This window comes from Colletes latitarsis, chromosome 1 (genome assembly GCF_051014445.1).
Source record: "Colletes latitarsis isolate SP2378_abdomen chromosome 1, iyColLati1, whole genome shotgun sequence".
NCBI classification, from domain to species: Eukaryota; Metazoa; Arthropoda; class Insecta; order Hymenoptera; family Colletidae; genus Colletes; species Colletes latitarsis.
The window spans coordinates 41,506,520-41,525,992 of record NC_135134.1 but is presented as its reverse complement, the minus strand read 5'-3'; the positions used below and the strand labels follow the sequence as shown (position 1 = coordinate 41,525,992).

Below are 19,473 nucleotides of genomic sequence, written 5' to 3'. Positions count from 1 at the left end.
GGTGCACGACGATGGATCGGGTTACGTCACTGTGATCGCAGGCTGGATAAAGAAAATGTCACAGAAGTTAAATGGTTTAGAATAAAAAGATTCGACTGTATCTATTTTTTATATCGACCTACCGTGTCTTTAGATGCTATAATCGATTTTCTCTTCTACAAGAAAGGGATTTACGCTTTGAAACTACTAATTTGAAGCAATTAAAATTTTTCTGCGAATTCTGAGCAGCCTGGATCGAAAGTCATTCGTTCCGTCGTTGTTGAAGATTATTATATGATGTTGTATTATGTAGGCGCCTTTCTATTGTTGCTTTTATAGCCATCGAAGCTCGTCGGCTGGTTTTATCACCGCATATCACGCGATTCCATTAACTGGTGATGTAATTCACGTTTTGCATTTGAAATTGAAACTAAAAAGGTCTCGAAGGATTCTGAGGTTTCTTGTAAACTTATCCTTACGAGTCTTGCAGACCGATCTGTGCAAGTTTTCATCCTGTTTGGTGTATTATATCCGAAAGAGTCAGGATTTTCAACACTGGTTAAATAAACATTGATTTAACTGGTATTGATCAAAAGGGATGTGTCTTAGAATCACTAGTTGGGGTTGCAAAACATGTTGGAAAACATAAAATATATTTATTATCATTTCGTAATATCAAAATATTTAATATGCATATAATAAAAATCCTTGTGTAGCGACTATTATTAGAAACAAGATTAGTTTGACTGTCAAGATAATGCATTAGACCTTAACATTGTCGTTACGTTACATAAGATGGCTGAAGTTAGATGTTAATTATATGTATATTATCCATCTGCACAGAATAAAAAGCTGGATATCGATCGACAAGATTAATATCAATACAATGAAGTGCTAAAATTAAATATAATAATATAGAATAACCGCAAGCTAATTCTGTAAAATACTTCCTCCATCTAGGTAATGGATTAAACTGGAAAATTTACAGTCTAAGGAAGAATTAAACGCATAAATACTGTCAAAAGATCCATGTTTTGAAATCCCCCGAACTGACAAATTTTTTTCTCATCAATTTCAGAATATCGAACGACACGAACTTATAGGGTGACCTAACACTATTATTCTATCGAGAGGTTTCTGAATGTGATCTGAAACGTTTGAAGAGGACTGTGAATTTCATTCACACGCTACCGCGGATATGGTGTGAAAAACAGCTTTGTCTCGTCAAGGTCGAACGCATTACCCTGCATAGAAACCTTACTTCCTATCGGAACAATGGCCGCTTTACTTTTGTCAGTTCCCATGGATTTCTCCCGGTGACGGAATTTTCACTTCCATAAAAAATAACTTGGTCCATAGAAAAATATATTCCACTGGTCAAATATTTGAGAAAAACAAACATTTGAATAATTGAACAAAGAGCCCTTTGTTTCAATTATTTTAGAAAATATTGCATTAGCTGCAGCCATAATATTAATTATACTCAACTTAATTTAATATTAATTTAATATACTGACTTAATTTGCTCGTACACTTCCATTTGTACTGTGTGTTGAATCATTGGATATTAAATTTACAGACAAGGTGTTCAAAAAGGTTGGGACCAATACTACGTGTTACTGAAATCAAATAGATAAAAAAAATTCATATAAATTCCAAAATACTTTATCGAAAACATACAAGCTTTTATTTATGATTTATTGTGGCAGTTATAAGAAATGTTCGAAAACTCCTCCCTCTACAAGAATGTAAGCTTCGTTGAATTAGTGATTGTCGAACTCTTTCAAATATTCTATCTGTATTAGAAATAATAGTACATGTATTTTGAACAGATTTCCAAAGTTGGTCTTCTATTCTTCGTCTAAAAGGAATGTGTATATTGTACAACAAAATATCTATTAAACAGTTAAAGGATTGATAGTAGAAGTCTTGAAACCACAAATCAGGACATGTAAACAATAATATTATTAAAAATTTATAATGGTTGCATAGGACATTCAATGATTGATCGAGTACTTGTGAGAAAGCGTAGCTCTCTGCTGGCGAATACGGAAAGTATCACCATAAAATTGTAAAACGAATTTTGTCTGTAGATCCTTGAACGCTTATATCTTTTCTAAAGCATTATTTGACCCGAGTAACACGTAGTATAAGTTTGATCCCAACCTTTCTGTATAATTACACAATTTACGTTGGCATTTTCTACCAGAAATCGTCATTTCTAATATATAATTTGATCAAAAGGTTTTCCCACGTTACTAACATACGTTTATAGAATAAATGAGCTTTCAGCAGCGAATCATGGTGTTCTTAGTTCAGACCTGATCTAATTGCACGTGCGATTGAAGTTCCAATACGTCGCGATGATTGTCGTTTCGTTTGTCACGTTTTGACATTGACAGTCGCGACTGGACACGTCTCGTTGGCATTTTCGAGCGTTGTTACGAATTTCGCGATCGTTACGATGCCATGGTTGAAAGTTTCCGTTTTGACACGCGACGTCGGCGTTAATTCGATGCAATTTAACTTTCCTTCCGGGATCGTCGTGTGTTCTGGCCGTCTGTCCGTGTTCAACGTCTCTTCGCTTCGTCCCCGCGAGGTTTAATCTCAGGCATGCGTGAACCCATCATGCAGGTTAGCTTCGATGTTTGTTTTTTGTTTTTCATTTTTTTATTTTCGCGTTGCGCGCCAGGCGCGGCGAAATCTGACGTAACCGCGCGGATTTCTTCATCGACGCTTACGACTCCGGTAATTTCTTTTCCACGAAGAGGTATCAGTTTCCATCCAGCGAACAAATTATTGCCGAAGACCTTGCCGACGCAATACTCTAACAACCACTTTGCACAAAGTTTTGCAACTTTATTAACGCTACGTATTTATTTGTTTCGATCGTTGACGTCTCGTCTCGTAAATGAATTTAATACTACTATTGTCACGACAATAAGTTCATCGTTGCTCTTCGCAAATAAAATTTTATGGTCATTGGCTACCGTCACTTTGAACTTACAACGTGCTGTAATATCGTTTACGATGATACATTGCTGTAATACTCGTAAAATTATAAATAATTAAATCGTTAGTAGTCGAAACCAGAATTTCTTCGAAGGAGAAATTTTGAATATTTTGGGAACAATTAGAAAATCATGTTGCGTTTATTTTTGTGTTCAGAACTTTCTTGATATACTGTTGTTTAATAGCAGAATTCTGCTGTTACTAGATAATTAATCCCCAGAAGAGACGAACAAATTCTAAACATTTTTAATTTTCTTAAAGAATATATAAGATATGCAAGTTTGGTCTTATTTCATAACTAATGCAAAAAACATTCTGTTTATTTCAGGGACACGTTACATATTGTAAAATTTACTTTACTTACAGGGGAATCTTTTTGCAACCGATTATCTAGCAATTTGCATATTAACGAAGTACAAATGTTCTCATAAGTTCATTTTTGCGTCTCGCTATGCAATTCATAAATAATATATTTATAGCGTGAGCGTCGTTTCATAAATTTCTTTATATACAAGGTATTTTATCACGATTTTTTTTTTGAAAATTTCTTATTTATACGTAACGAGAAAAGAACAACGTTCTTTTTTTACTACCAGTTTATCGATGACTTTTACATTCATAAAGATATTCGGTTTTCTGTTTCAGCGATGTGACGCAGCCCATCAGGAATATTTTTACGCAAAATGATTCGTGCCCTTGTCCTTCTGTGCATGGCCGTTCTACCTGTCGTACGATGCCACAAGGTAAGATCATGTCAAGTACCATCGGTAGCATCAAGGACAATGGTTTTACCGAGCAAGTGCTTCCTTGAAACAAAGGAACACGCGTAACGCTGTGTCTGTTCGTGCCGTTGACTCGAAATGACAAGGCGGTCGCGGAATAAGACGACTCTAATTGTCGATCTACCGCTTGTTACGAAGTACATTCACGGTACGTAAACACAGGCTTCCGTTGGTAACGTTACTTGCTTTATTAACGAACGAGAAGTGTCCGTTATTTGTGCAAGGGATGACCGTAAAACGAGCGATCAAATTTCAATAACCAATTAACGCGCGTCGATTCGCGTAAAAATCACGAACGCTTAGGTCAAGACTGGAGTCGGACAAAGCATAATCAGACAAGTGATCGATGATAATAACTTCAATTATTTCTGTAACGATAACTAACAATTAAAGATAATTAGTCGTGGTTAGAATTCTTAGTAGTTATGTATCGGATGAATACTATGTTATTTGTCATTTGCAAGATTAAATTAGCATTAGTTGGTAATATAATAAAGGATAATCGTTAGTTATTAGTCTAGATTGTAAACAAACACATTTATACTGTGTTCTCGATGTATTACGGTCAGTGTCATAAGTATTAGAATCCTCATCGTTCAGAGAAGAAAGTTAAAATTAAGCGATACATGTAGAAGATTTTATAATAAATATTTTATTACAAATGGGCACACGTATAAAGTTTATTCGTACCAAACTTTAACAAAATTATACAGGGTGTTCGGCCACCCATGGGAAAAATTTTAATGGGAGATTCTAGAGGCCAAAATAAGACGAAAATCAAGAATACTAATTTGTTGATGGTGGCTTCGTTAAGAAGTTATTAACGTTTAAAGTTCCGCCAATACTGAATTTTTTTCTCGAAAGTGGGTAGGATTTCGGGAGTATGTCTATTCACCAAAAATGATTATAATTGATCCCCGCAACCGAAAATAATTTTTCCAGAACGATTTGAAACTTTTCAATTTCGCCGAAAAATTTAGGCACCTACCCCCTGTCGATTTTTCTTAACAATACGTTTTTCATTTGTAGTAATTTCGTTTGACGACCTACAGAAAAGTTGTCTAATACTTTTTTGTAGGTACCCATGAGCTCTACTTCAGAAAAAAGTTTCATTGAAATATATTCACTATTGTAGAAATTATAGCTGTTTGAAAATTGGACCATTTTTATGGGGTTTTTCTCATTTTGCGGGGTCAAGGATCAACTTTTCGAATATTTTTAGAATTTCTACACATTCTCCATCAAAATACGCGTAGTTTGCTTTTTTAAACATTAAAATCGTCCAATCCGTTCAGGAGTTATGACATTTTAAAGATACGCATGAAATTTCAGGGTAGCATTTCTGTCCTCACATTAGATTTTCGGTAAAGAATTTTTTTCTCCAAACTGGGTAGGATTTCTGGGGTATATCTATTTATAAAAAATGATTATAATTGACCCTTGCAATTGGAAATAATTTTTTTAGAATGATTTGAAGTTTTTTTTTTTCGCCGAGAAACACCACCTACTCGAATTTTCTTCTCGAAGGAGGGTAGGATTTCGGGGATATGTGTATTTATCAAAAATGATTGTAATTGACCCCCGCAAACGAAAATAATTTTTCCAAAACGATTTGAAATTTTTTAATTTAATTGTTAATAACTTTTCAACCTCCTCCAGCCTTCATCAACAAATTGGTATTCTTGATTTTCGTCTTATTTTGGCCTCTAGAATCTCCCATTAAAATTTTTCCCAGGGGTGGCCGAACATCCTGTATATAATAACAGTGTATTTCGTAAAAAAATCGCCTTTTACAATAGCTTTATTACTTTATATTAATTTTTAAATATTTTGTCGATCCACCTTGTTGCTTTTATTTCGTTTAATCGATATTGCATACTTTTTGTGTTCTTTCTTGCACAAATTTTTAAAGTAACTGTCATTTTTGGTCCCTGAATCTATCAACGAACTAAATAATTCGAGTACTCAGAAGGAATAGTGCAGCTAGCTTAATATATGTATAATAGCGTAGTGGCCACACTAAGCGTCACCAGGAAAGTAACGTGGGAAGAGAAAGGAATAAATTGCACATTGAACTCTGTGATCGTGCACGCGACGTTTTAGACACCATTCGAACGCATGGTATCGTTTCACAGATAATTGCTATGGCCCAGTGGTCAATAAGCGATTGACATTCGTGTCTCAGTGTCAGAAACAGAATTACGCGATGACCGTTCCAATGTATCTGACAAAATCATAGACACCTTACTTTCATTTCAAATTTTCACAAAAGTAATTTTTAAATTCGAAAAATAATTAATTACGTTACAAAAATAATATCTTATTTCGTTAAAGATTACTCGTACAGTTATATTATGAAAATGATGTTAACTAAATTTAGTAGGAATCGCAATTTAAATGAATAAAACTTGCACGCAAAATATTATGTAAATATCGGTTGGCGTATTTCCTTTACTAATTTTAATAAAAGAGTGTTAATGGACCGAAATACCGGAAAGTACAAGCGTCGCGTTGTAAATAATATACGGTCATCTTTCCACTTATTGTTCACGTGTTTCATTTTCACATTTTTACATGTTCGATAAACTGGTATTCTAAAATTAAATACTGCGTATTGCTGTCAAAGAGCTTACGAATTCTGTTTTTTATTTTATGCTCGAAACATCGGTCTTAAACTTGTCTATTATGGTAGACTGTGATCGATATAAGACTGTACATATTTTTACCCGTTAGTCTTAGATGGAGCAATAGAATAATAACTGTAACCCATAAACGATTAAATGTAGCACCGTTTATGCTTCTTCCGTATTTACAACATTAAACTCGTGGCACCGTTCCATTAGAATTCCTTCGAAACGTGTGGTTTCAGTGAACACAATTTGCATGCGCGCGGTTAAACATAGGCAAATGTGTTCGCATGCAAGCAACGTATTAATCGCCACGCATGCAACGTGGGAAAAAAGACAGTATCGCGATTAATGATACGTCGAACATTGTAATCGATGGCGCACGCTTTTCATTAGCAACCAACCAACTCGACTTCGGGTGTAATCAACGCGGCCAATTGACGACTGGTTTGCGTAAGCAGCTTCATTAGGAAGTAGAGTGCAAATAATTACACGTGCGTGTGTATTCTTGTAACGTTGCAAAGAAGCTCTCTCCTGTTTCTTCAACAACGTTGACTCCCCGTATCAAAATTTTCTACAATACTGTTTCGTAAATATATCAACCCGCCTATAGGAAAACGAACAGCACTTTATAGCTTTTATTAGGACAGAGATTTTACACAAATACAAGTACAAAACAATAACTCAGTCTTAGAATCGAAAGGGTAATTAATTTTATCAAACTTCTCAGAACTCTTACAAAACTCTTGTTATTAGTTCAATGCTCTACAGTCGAGTGACTGAAACACACACTCATACCAACCTCTCAATGTTGAAATGTCTAGAGACTATATTTTATTCACTATTATGATAAGAATGTAATGAATATAGAAGAAAATGCAGCAATCCGCGGATCAACCTGTACTTTAAACTGGTTTCCAGAATATAATATCCCTCTTTTAAACCTGTACAATCCTCTGATATCGATCCAATGGAAAATTTTAGACGAATATTACAGTAACCAACAATCTTCGAACGTTCAGGAATCTGTGATAACTGTTTTGGATTTCAATGTGAAAAGGGATCGATATTAAAATCATTTTTTTCTCTTTTGTGAGTTTGTGTGTGGTTTAGGTGGAGGATAGTATCGTTTATGGACAATTTATCGTTGTTAATAGTAGAGGAGTTTTGTATCCCTACATTTTGGAAGCCTTCTTCCTCACGAAGGAGAGACCACAATTGTCCGACTTCGATTTTAACGATACTTTGCAAGGTGGCAGTATACAGGGTGTTCGACCACCCCTGGGAAAAATTGTAATGGGAGATTTTAGAGTTCAAAATAGGACGAAATTCAAAAATACCAATTTGTTGATGGAGACATCGTTAAGAAATTATTAACGTTTAAAATTCCGTCCGTACTGAATTTTTTTCTAGAAAGTGGATAGGATTTCGGTAGTAGATCTATTCACCAAAAATGATTGTAATTAACCTCCGCAACCGAAAATAATTTTTTCAAAACGATTTAAAGTTTTTTTTTTTCACCGAAAAATTTAGGCACCTACCCTGTCGATTTTTCCTAAAAATTCGTTTTTCATTTTTAATAAATTTTCTTAGCGCTGTACAGAAAAGTTGTTTAATACTTTTTTGTAGGTATCCACGAACTCTACTTCCCCCCAAAATTTCACTGAAATATATTCACTATTGAAGGAGTTATGCCTGTTTGAAAATTGGACCATTTTTATGGGGTTTTTCTCATTTTGCGAGGTCAAGGACCAACTTTTCGAATATTTTTAGAATTTCTACATATTCTCCATCAAAATACGCGTAGTTTGCTTTTTTAAACATTAAAATCGTCCAATCCGTTCAGGAGTTATAACATTTTAAAGATACGCATGAAATTTCAGGGTAGCATTTCTGGCCTCACATTAGATTTTCGGTAAGGAATTTTTTTCTCGAAAATGCGTAGGATTTCGGGGGTATGTGTAATGACCAAAAATGACTGTAATCGACCCCTGCAACCGAAAATAATTTTTTCAGAATGATTTGAAATTTTTAATTTAATTTATTAATAATTTTTTAACGAAGCCTCAATCAAAAAATTGATATTCTTAATTTTCGTCTTATTTTGGCTTCTAGTATCTCCCATTAAAATTTTTCCTAGAAGTGGCCGAACACTCTGTATATGTTCCAAATGATATATGTAAAATATTAAGTGTAAATATTCAATAATTTTAAAGATATGAACCACAACTATATACCGTGAGTATATATACCTTTATTGTTATCATTTATGTTTTTATTGCATGCATGGCAATTATCATCCAGCATCACATACACTGTGAACGCGATAAAGTTTTACAATATAAAGAAGTATAATACCATTTGAACAGGAATCAATCCCAGAACCTTGGATCTACGAGTCAGGCATCCTTCACACCTTGCCATTCGACATTTACTGTCCACACTCATGATATCTAGGTATAGTTCATAACATTAATTGTTTATATCTTTAAAATTATTGAGTATTTACACCTAACATTTCACATCAATCATTTGGAACATATATATCATCTTGGAAAAACCCGTTAAAATCAAAGTCGGACAATAGGAGCCCTCGTCAGTTGTGTTTAGCATGTACTCGATCGTCTTAAGTTCGATTTGCTGTAGGTACAAATAGCAAATAGGGAAAACTAGAAAGTTGCTGGCTAACGAAACGACTACACAGCGCAGGACTACGAATAAACTAAAGATAGGATATCTGAAACGCAAATATTTCCTATTACGTTGTAACAGGAATCGCGGAACCAGAATATCGCATCGACTTATGACGGTCGTTAAATTTGCTCGGATCGTGCCTTTCAAAGACACCTTTTGCAATAATAAGAAAGATCGAAAGTCAAGCGAACGGGCGCGTGTTTATCTGGTAATCAGACGCGGCGAATGCGAGCTGCCACGACGACTGTGCTTGGCCATTCAACAGAGAAACCGTGCTCGTAGTACGCATACAATTAGCAGATCGACACGGTAATATGGATTTTTAAGTAAATCCGGTTCTTTAACTGCTTCGTGTCGCGTTGCTCGATTTTCTGGCCGAATGAGGTTGAAAACAGTTGACGCAAGACGTCATGCAAATTCGCGTCGCGACAAATTAAATGGCGCTGATTAGGAAAGCCCCGCGCGGAGCCCATCGAGCTATCCGATCGAAATGTAAATGTCGATAGAAAATTTAACGAATGTTTGCGCGTTCAAGGCAACAAAGAGAAAAAATAGGACGATAGGGAAACAGCACCAGTAGACACGAATCGAATTTCCTAACGTAATGAGTGAAAGTGACCGACCTTAGGAGTCTAAGGCAGCGTGATAGTTAATTGCAACTCGATTTCTGTGACACGGTACGTGGCCGGGTGCTCTTAAATGGTAGAAGCAGACCTTGGGCCGCGATTGGAAAACTTTAAATACACATGTATCGATTGCAAAGACCGTGCAAGACCGAACATGCGACTTGGAACACACATGTACGCGCTTCGACAACTGTTGATCATTGTCCTCGCAATCATTGCCAATTAGCTATGCACTTCGCGGTAACAAAGCAACCTGTAATAAAATGCAACTGATTCTGTCGCGGCGTGTTTTCGACCGTGCTTTATTAATTTAACCAATCATCGTTCGGTCGAAAAAAATATATCTTTCACGACTCTTCTAGAGAAAGAAAAACGATTTTTCGATGTGTCTTGCACGAGAAACGTCATGATTTTTACCAATTTTACATATAATTTTCTCACGATTAGCTGTAAAATTTTGTATGGTGGTTCCTAATACTATTCTCTTCAGTTGCACGTACGGAATTTTCGGATTGAGTAATTAGTTTCGACATGGTATTAAAAGAAATATTAATTCTGTCACAGTTCTTTGAGATTTTTTCTTCAAAGTTCTACCATTTTATATTAAATAATTATTTTTAAAAATCCGTACGTACAACCGAACCTACTGTCTTATAGTTTAAGAAAATTGCATGATTTCTTGTTTTACAAATTGCAGTGAAAAGTCTATATTAATTATAGCTATTATGGCTATAATAATTAATATTTTTATACGAAATTTTTACAAGAAGTAATTCAAGAAATGTACTTTCGAAAACATTAAACACTTATTAGAAAAGTTTCATAGTTACGAACAAAAAATTCTTGAAAATTGCCTTTATTTACAGCCGTCGCAGTGGTTTCCCCCATTAATTTATTTCAAGAGTTCGCTATAAATTACAAATTTGATTTGAAAATTCAAATTTGTAATTACAAATTTTCTTACAAATAATCTGTTTTATGCAAAGCTTACATATCAACCAAATAGTTCATTTGAGACTGCTGTGTCAGAATGAAAAGGTTACGTCGCGCTTGTTTACATTTTTCGTGTTGTAATAACATCTTGAACGAGTACCCACTCATTTTTGTCCCTCGACAATCAATCAACGTTTCCGTTAAGTATACCTTATTTCAACACAAATGTAAATATTAATTTCTATTATATGTTAAATAATCTATGTACCATAAAGGTATACAATATATGAAATTTAAGTACATAATAGTTATACTACTTTGATTAAATTTAATTTATACAGATTTCCTTTACCTGTCCTCTTAATTCTGTTCCCAACTGAATTTCCTTCGATCCAAAAAAAAATGAAGAAAATTCTAAACATTGTTCGAGTCTCCGTGTATTATGTTTCCGTCATATAAGCGTGAAACTTTTCTATCTATACGGAAAATCTCGCTCAAAATGGCATTCACCGCGAAGTGTGAGAGCTAACAGTGAATTTTTTGTTTGTTTCAGATCCACGAACACCTGACAAAGGAAGAAATGTTATCGGTGTTTCACACGGGACACGAGTCTGGTAATCACAGCGAAAAAAGTTAATTTTACGCGGTAGACGGCTGTCCATTCTTACGATTTAAACTTGATTCGCGTTCACCTGCGATGCAGGTGGCCTTGCACGTGTTCCTAGCACCAGAGAAATCAATTGGATTTTCGACTATTGTACTTTTCAATCGTGAACGAAGCTGTCAGTCAGCGTGTCAACTTATCGTTTGTTGTAAACGCCAAGCAACGTTTCACACGCATTAATATGAAATTAAAAGCGGGAGTGGCACGCATTCCATAAAACGATTCTCGTGTTCGCGCGAAATTTCGAGAAATGTTTACTTCGTTGGTCACGAAATGAAAATAAAAAAGATAGCGCCGATCGAATAGTTTGTAAAAGTATTTTTAACATTTTTACTTCCACAACACGTTTCACACTCTTAGCTAATTAAATAACACAACAGAATACTATATTATTCTTTGACTTTTTTTTTTATAAAACTTTTCTATTCTTCCATTATGAAATTATAATCTTTCAACAAATTCCACGTCGTCAGAATTGGAATCGTCAATACACGTATTATCTAATTTCGAGTTATAAAATTTTATTAAAATAGCTTAGTTTTCGAACGAGACTCGCGTAAACTGGCAATTTTCCTTTCGCTATATGTGATTTTATTTTTCAAGTTCTTTTCGTTCTATTCCTTTTTTAATCTGATGCGCCTCAATAAGGACATCGTCCTTTTTGTTCGTGATATTCACTTTTTCTCACGAAACATCGAGTTACCAAGGTTGTCGAGTGCTCTACTCGCGTTCGTCTTTATTAATGACGTAAAACGACGCCTAAAAAATCACCGAAGACAGACTACATTCAATTTACAGTACCAACGTACGAGATTGTGCCTGTGTTGCATTCGGTGCACAAGAGAGGTACGGAGAAGCCGGAGATACACCTGAAGGCCTTCGGGAAGGACATCAGTTTAACGCTGAAACCTACGGAAGGGTTGTTGACAGCGAACCGTTTGCCAATGTGGACTGTCATGAAGAACACCTCGCAACCTGACGGCCTCCATTACGAGAGGGTAACAGACGTAAGTTTTCAGCAACGTTTCATCGCGTGAACACGTTGACGTAAACATACCATCCATAATTTCACGTCTGTCGAATTATTTATTCCAGAGGTTTACAAATTTGTTAAGTTCGTCCCTCGTTCTCGACAATACTTTTACAGTGCCAAGGGAAAAATCTCAACTTTGACCTAATCAAGCCTTGGGAAGATAATAGTATACAGGTCTCTAATGATATGTGTAAAATATAATTATTTTTTTTTTATTAAACATTTTAAACCATGCATACAGGTTTACATGCTTTACAACGGTGAAAAAAGATTAGTACAACAAAGTTCTTGAATTTGAAATTTACAATCAAAATTTATTTTCTTACGTTAATACTATAGAAATCATAATTGCAGAAAGAATCGAAGGTACCATTCATTTAAATCTGCAAACCTGTTTATACCCAAATTACTTAAGGATATCAAAATATAAGAAACCAAAAGTTCGTCTAACATTTTTAAAACATGAAACAAGCGAATCTAATTTGTCGCGAACAGAACGGTTTTGCATTGAAATATATTTCATGCAATCAATCGTAATTTCATTGTTTTTCTATCAATCCCCAATTACGTTTGGCTAAACGAGACTGGCGTTGGTAAAAACGTGGTATTTCGCGGCAAGTGGATTTTTACGATTATGGTCCGAGGGATGCATTATTCCTTTATACGGTCGAAATGGCATAAAATCCGTTTGCTTCTGCCGCGTATGGCCAACGACGAACAACTTCTTTGTAATTGTTCTTCCTCTTTCAGGCTGACATAGATATCGGTGACATCTATCAAGACACGACGAACATGGCGTCCATTCTGCTGCACCGGGACGCGAATGGGAAAGTGCTAGTTGTAAGAGGCCATTCTTTCTTTCGACATCCCCTTCCCCTCCCCATTATCGCGACTCTTTCTGTCTTTCGTCAACCATCGCGACTTAGTTAGGTTCCGTTATAATTATTGCAATACCGCAAATCCGGCCGATGCAACGCGAACAATCAGCATCGACGACCGCGATTAGGTGTTTATGGTACCTGAAATATGGCAATTTCGTTGGAAAATAAAATCTATTTCCGATGTTAGATCGAAACTAATTTTAAAATTAATACTTTCAATACCACGTGGGTTGCGAGTAGATAGTAACAGTATAAAACCATGGATTTACGACAAATTATAACTCTTCCAAATTAAGTACATTTACAAGAAAATTTGAAATTAAAAAAAATTAAAAAGAAAATTTGAATTAACAGGAGAAAGGAAGAAAAATAATAAGAGATAACAAGATATTTTAGGACAATAAAACAGGGGTATTTTATTTTCTATTTGTATACTAAAAAGTACAAAATACCAAAGAATATATTTAATACTGTGATAATTTTATCGTGTAAATTGATTAAATAGATATGTTTGAAAACATGTATTTTGGTGGATAAAAGGTTTATGATCAGAAAATATTTATTTTAAGATAGACTGTAAAATTTAGGGTGGTAAAACATAGAAAGAATCAATATATAATAATTATTATATGTATTACTACGCGTTAAAAATTGAAGAAAAATTAACTCTAAATTGATATTTGTAACGTAATGCCTTCGTTCGCTAATTCTTTAAATTTTGTTAGAATCAAATGCGTTAGAGTATGTTTACATTCGAACACGATGTTTATCGCGAAGGAACCTGTTAAATACGAAGGGAAATCGTTGAAACAGCATCGTGATCGTTTTGACATTTCCATTCTAAGCTCGCAGTCGATGTTACGTCTGCGTTTTGTACCAAGTGCATTGCGAAGATATTGCGCGCCGAAGAATAAAAAAAAAAGGCAATAAAGTCTCCCATATCGGTTTCCGCCATCCTAAACGGTCGGCAATTTCGAGAAGAAGGTAGCTGTTTCTCGATGATTGCACGCCCAACCAACCGAGACACAATTTCACTTAGGAAGTTCGTTCTCTTATGAAGTCATAAAGAATCGCGAACAGAAATATTTCTAAAGGCGGTATTAACCACGAGCCATAAAACTGATCAAAATCCGTTGACAGAAGTTCTAAGTTAAAAGTGAAAGGACATTTGCATGAAAGTTGGCAAGTTAAAGATCGAAAGAATCTGATAACAATTTACATTTTAGATAAGTCTTTACCTAATGTTAAGTATTTATCTAAACTATTTATCTTTATTTACTGACCGAGAGTAGTTTGAACAAACCATTAAACTGATACAGCGAACGTTAGTTCGCCAATTAGGGGGCCATTTTACTTTAGAGAAAACAGACGTACGCGTACGGGCCTTAAATAGAAATAAGTAGTCCATCGATTATTTTAAACATTTTCTCACATATATTTACTATTATGTGATATCTGAAAGTTCTTTCGCGTTAATACAAAATGACGTAATTCCAAAGTTACGTAATTTTCGTCTCTTATTAATGACAAATCAAAAAAGATGTGGCGTATTTTTCAGAAGTCACACTTTCTAATCAAACGATTTATCAGTTTTTGAGATACCTTTTTGATATAAACAAAAACAAATTTCGGTTTGTTTTGGATACTAATAAGCAGAATTGATGAAATGGGAGCTTTGTAGAGAGTTGCCTCAACCCCTAAATATAATAATTCTTACTTAAAGTATTTCTTATATTTTTGCATATTAAATGCATTCTGTAGTTTTTTGAAAATTAAAATTTCCCATAAATGCATAAACATCCACAATCTACTAGTAAGTTTATATTTCTGCTAAAAACTGAAAGATACACCTTTTCTGAGACGTACAATTCGATTAATAACGAACGAGCTCGCGTGCAATTCCTGATACGTCGTACACTTTCCAAAACTGGTAAGATCATTACATTAATGCCAAAGACAACAAATAACGTCAGTTGGTTACATAATGGCGTTAAAGCGTTGTTCTATGCGACCCCGCGTGCCCTGACCTTTCGCTTTCACTCTCCCTCCCTCGATCTGACCAATGCGCCTCTCAAACAGCAGATCGAACAACTTGATCGTGCTCGGATCAGAAATATCAGCGATCGAGCAATTCAACCGACTTCGACCACTTCCTTGGGGAACACGAAACCGTACATCGTCTATTTCCATAGACGAGATATGTCAGATAAAATCGATCACGTTGCTTGTAATTATGCTCCCTCTAGACGGAAGCTTTCGCCGTCAGGTGGAAAATTGATATCGCGAGAAGATTTTATCGGAAAGGAATATTTAAGTTACTCAAAAAATAGCAAAGGTTTATATATTATTCATTAAGTAAGCTCTATATAAAATAGCATTTAATATTTTTCTAAAGGAACGCAAATAGAATTATTACACTGTTAAAAATATTGAAGAATAGGGCAAATGAGTATTCCTATTATTCCTTTCGTATAAACTCCTAAAGGTGACAAATCTTTTTGTAAAAGTTACTCACAAAATAGCAGAAATTGATATATTATTTATTAGGTAAATTCTATATAAAATTGGTAGTATTTAGTATTCTTCTAAAGGAAAGCAAACAGAATCATTACACTTAAAAATATTCAAGAATAGGGCAAATGAGTATTCCTATTATTCGTTTCGTATAAACTCCTAAAGACGACAAATCTTTTTGTAAAAGTTACTCACAAAATAGCAGAAATTGATATATTATTTATTAGGTAAATTCTATATAAAATCGGTAGCATTTAGTATTCTTCTAAAGGAAAGCAAACAGAATCATTACACTTAAAAATATTGAAGAATAGGACAAATGAGTATTCCTATTATTCCTTTCCTATAAATTCCTAAAGACGGGAAATTTTTTTGTAAAATATTAAGGAAACCTGTTTTAATAGGATGGCAATATCGGTTCGGAATTAGTGATTCGACCACTGCCGGATCGAGTGTTGCACGAAATAGTGAGCAAGACTCCGACTCTTCACGGGGCCCAATTACTACCGAACGTAACGAAAAGTAAAGGGAAATTGAAACACACCAATCATCACGTGGTTTTCAAGAAAGCGACCCGACTCAACGACGACGAGTACAGTGATTTCAGTAAGCATCGGTTGATCTTTGCCTATTACCACACAGAAGATGAAATCCTCTAGAGATCGATTTCTCGTAATTAAATATTGATTTCAGCGCTGATGGAACCCGACCACTTGGCCAAGAGGTACAGAACGAAACGCTCGATTGGCGATAGATCAAAGAGAGAAGCGCCGTACGTAATTTATCCGGAAATCCTATGCATCGTCGATTACGACGGATACAGGTCAGTTCAATTACCTTCATTTTTCCACGAAATATTGAGCTAGCCAAATATTACGTGCGAATTTTCAGGCGCTGTGCAGCGCAACTAACTTCAGTTCAAATCTTAAAAGCGTATAATTATTTGATAGTTAACATTTAATTGCATATTGCTACGAAAAAGTTTGATTGAATTTTTTTTTATAATTTTTGGCATAATTTTACAAATGAACATTCATATGGAGCATCTTTGACGTATTATTTTGTTATATTTTGGAGAAAGAACAACCGAAGCGTAAACCTGTACTTTATGTAAAATGTACGGAGAGAGTGTCACCTAAAGACGAATCAAAAGTAGTTTTTTCAATACGTTTAACTGGTGATCCCCATTGTCAAGATTAGTAGAATTACATAATTAGAATAGATGTCAATAGTTATAAATTTTTGAATACTAACATTGTTATTACAATGCTATGCAGAAACTAGTGCAGTATAGAACATATAAAAATAGTTCTATAAAATAGTTTTATATGCATAATAGTTATACTACTTTGATTAAATTTAATTCATACCTATTTCCCCTACCTGTCTATTTAATTTTCTCTATTGCATATCGAGCTTTATATCGATTCCATAACTGTTATTTTTCGATTCTACTTTCATAACGGTTCTCAATTCTTATTTCTCCAAAACACGTGAATATCGTTATTTGTTTCTATTTTAGATTGCACGGAGGCGATAATGTACAGATCAAAAGGTACTTTGTGTCTTTCTGGAACGGGGTAGATTTAAGGTACAAGCTGTTGAAAGGACCAAAAATTCGTATCAGTATCGCAGGAATTATTATCTCGCGGGTAAACAGTAGCCTAATTCGTATACCGTGTGCACAAAAGCGCTCAATTCGGTATAAATTGTCATTTTACGTAACTTCTTTCAGGGAAGGGACGCCACACCGTATTTGGAAAGGAATCGCGTGGGACGAGACGCGATTGATTCGGCGGCTGCGTTGACCGACATGGGCAAATACCTCTTCCGGGAGAGAAGACTTCCGGTCTACGATATAGCTGTCGCCGTCACAAAGTAAGAGTGTCCACTCCGTTGAACTCAAACTGGAAACAATGATCGCGTAACGCGAAAGTACCAAGGTTTCTTAACTTGTCTTCTTTGCGTATCGATTGATATCGTTTATCGAGCGAACTAATTAAAAAGTAAAAGAACGTAAGGGACAAGGTGAAAAGTGCTAATCGCGCGTAAAAATTGATACGCGGATTTCGTTCGAAAAATAAAAGAACCGATAACGAATACGCACTATGGTCCTCTACATTATGTTATACAGTCCACAGCAGTCTGGTGATTTCATACTGTTTGATTTTTATTTCGCAAAACAGGTATGATATGTGCCGTCGTAGGAAAGGCGGCCGCTGCACTAAGGGAACTGCCGGTATGGTTTATTACATAGCGATCACGCTTTCTTTTTCAATTTATACTTATTATTTTTTTCCTTCTTACATGGTTGTATTTATTGTTGACGTTGTACAGTATTTACACTAGCCTTAACGTAGTGTTGGTGTTGACGGTGCAGTGACGGCATATTTTTATGGGTTTGGGAATCGTTTATAGAAGGTGAACGGATCAAAAGAGACGTTCTTTCTCGGATCGTTTCAAAATTCTAAGTACAAACCTTACTAACTAGCAAAGTTCATAAAAAAGAAATAAGAACGTCTGTTGGATACTTTGTTTCGTATATTCATTGCATTTTATAGAATGATTCTAAGACACAGTCGGTAATCAATTTTTATATCAAAAAAAGAAGTGCATTTTAAGGTACGTTACAAAATTTCAAGTCGGATGTTCGATTCTACGCAAGAAATAAATCGAAAATTAGGAATAAAATTTATGTATGTTTCTTATTAAGACTTTCCATTCCTCTTTGTCAACTTTGCTGATCGATTTAATTTGTACTTATAATTCCAAACCACTCTATATTAGATTATATAATCTAATATAACGAGATAAAACGTTTTAAAAAATAACTAAATTTAAAGTACGCATTTCATCCAGATTAACGAGAAATGATACTCTTTTGATACTTTCGGTTCACCATCTTTGTAAATATGGTGTTAAACACTTGACTTGTAATCGAGGAATCATTTGTCTCTAATAGACAAATAGGCTTGTTGCGTAAACCACTCATATTCAACCTTTTACTCTTAATACGAGAGTTGAAATAAATTAGAAAGGTAATGGTATACTAATATACAATTAATAACACGCGGCCGCGACGATCGAGGACGACCAATTCGCATAAATTGCGGAAATGAAAAATCTAGAAGTCCGTAGGCATCCCAAATCGATATCGTTTTATCGAACGTGTACATACCGCCTCAAGATTCGACTAAAATATTCTGAAACAAGTCACGTAACAGCAAACTGTATATACACATGCCGTGAAGGATAGAAAAAGGTGTAACGATGGGATTCGAAGCATTTCAAATCGGTTCGAATTTATATAAATGGCAAAAAACTCGAATCGATTCGAATCTTCGAAGTCTTAATGACATCGAACCGTTTCTAAGTTGAGGTTCGAACATCGCTAAAACTGACCAACGAATCATGAATGTTCGATCGACATTCAATGTACATATACATATAGTTTCCTCTCCAATGATCGAATCGACAGAAACTCTTCAAAGATACACACCACGCTGTACCAAGACTATTGCATTGTAATTACTCGTAACCGAGACGCAACATTTTTTTCGCAGATTGGCAATTATTTAGACACGCGCTGCTCGTACTGTGGTCTGCTTTAACGTAATTCCACGCTATCATTTTCCGTGCAAACCGCGTTTACGGGGTTCAGCCAACGAGAATACTCCCCAACACACGGTGTTTGATATCGCTTCAGGGGTTTTGCTTCTTATCGAACG

The 19,473-nt window shown here is 35.1% G+C and overlaps 1 protein-coding gene across 6 annotated transcripts in view; it reads left to right on the top strand.

The window, feature by feature from the left end:
* Window positions 1-19,473, top strand: part of Sona (sol narae metalloprotease) — a 96,678-nt gene that overhangs the window by 61,965 nt on the left and 15,240 nt on the right. For 5 of the 6 annotated variants that reach the window (XM_076764544.1, XM_076764433.1, XM_076764521.1 and 2 more), the window contains 8 exons: window positions 3,637-3,734; window positions 11,207-11,267; window positions 12,116-12,324; window positions 13,101-13,190; window positions 16,150-16,351; window positions 16,439-16,568; window positions 17,268-17,397; window positions 17,481-17,623. In XM_076764544.1, the coding sequence (XP_076620659.1) occupies window positions 3,675-3,734; window positions 11,207-11,267; window positions 12,116-12,324; window positions 13,101-13,190; window positions 16,150-16,351; window positions 16,439-16,568; window positions 17,268-17,397; window positions 17,481-17,623 (1,025 nt within the window). In that variant the 5' untranslated portion in view covers window positions 3,637-3,674. Of the gene's footprint in view, window positions 1-3,636; window positions 3,735-11,206; window positions 11,268-12,115; window positions 12,325-13,100; window positions 13,191-16,149; window positions 16,352-16,438; window positions 16,569-17,267; window positions 17,398-17,480; window positions 17,624-17,931; window positions 17,985-19,473 lie in introns of all 6 variants that reach the window. The other variant, XM_076764602.1, reaches the window with a different exon arrangement.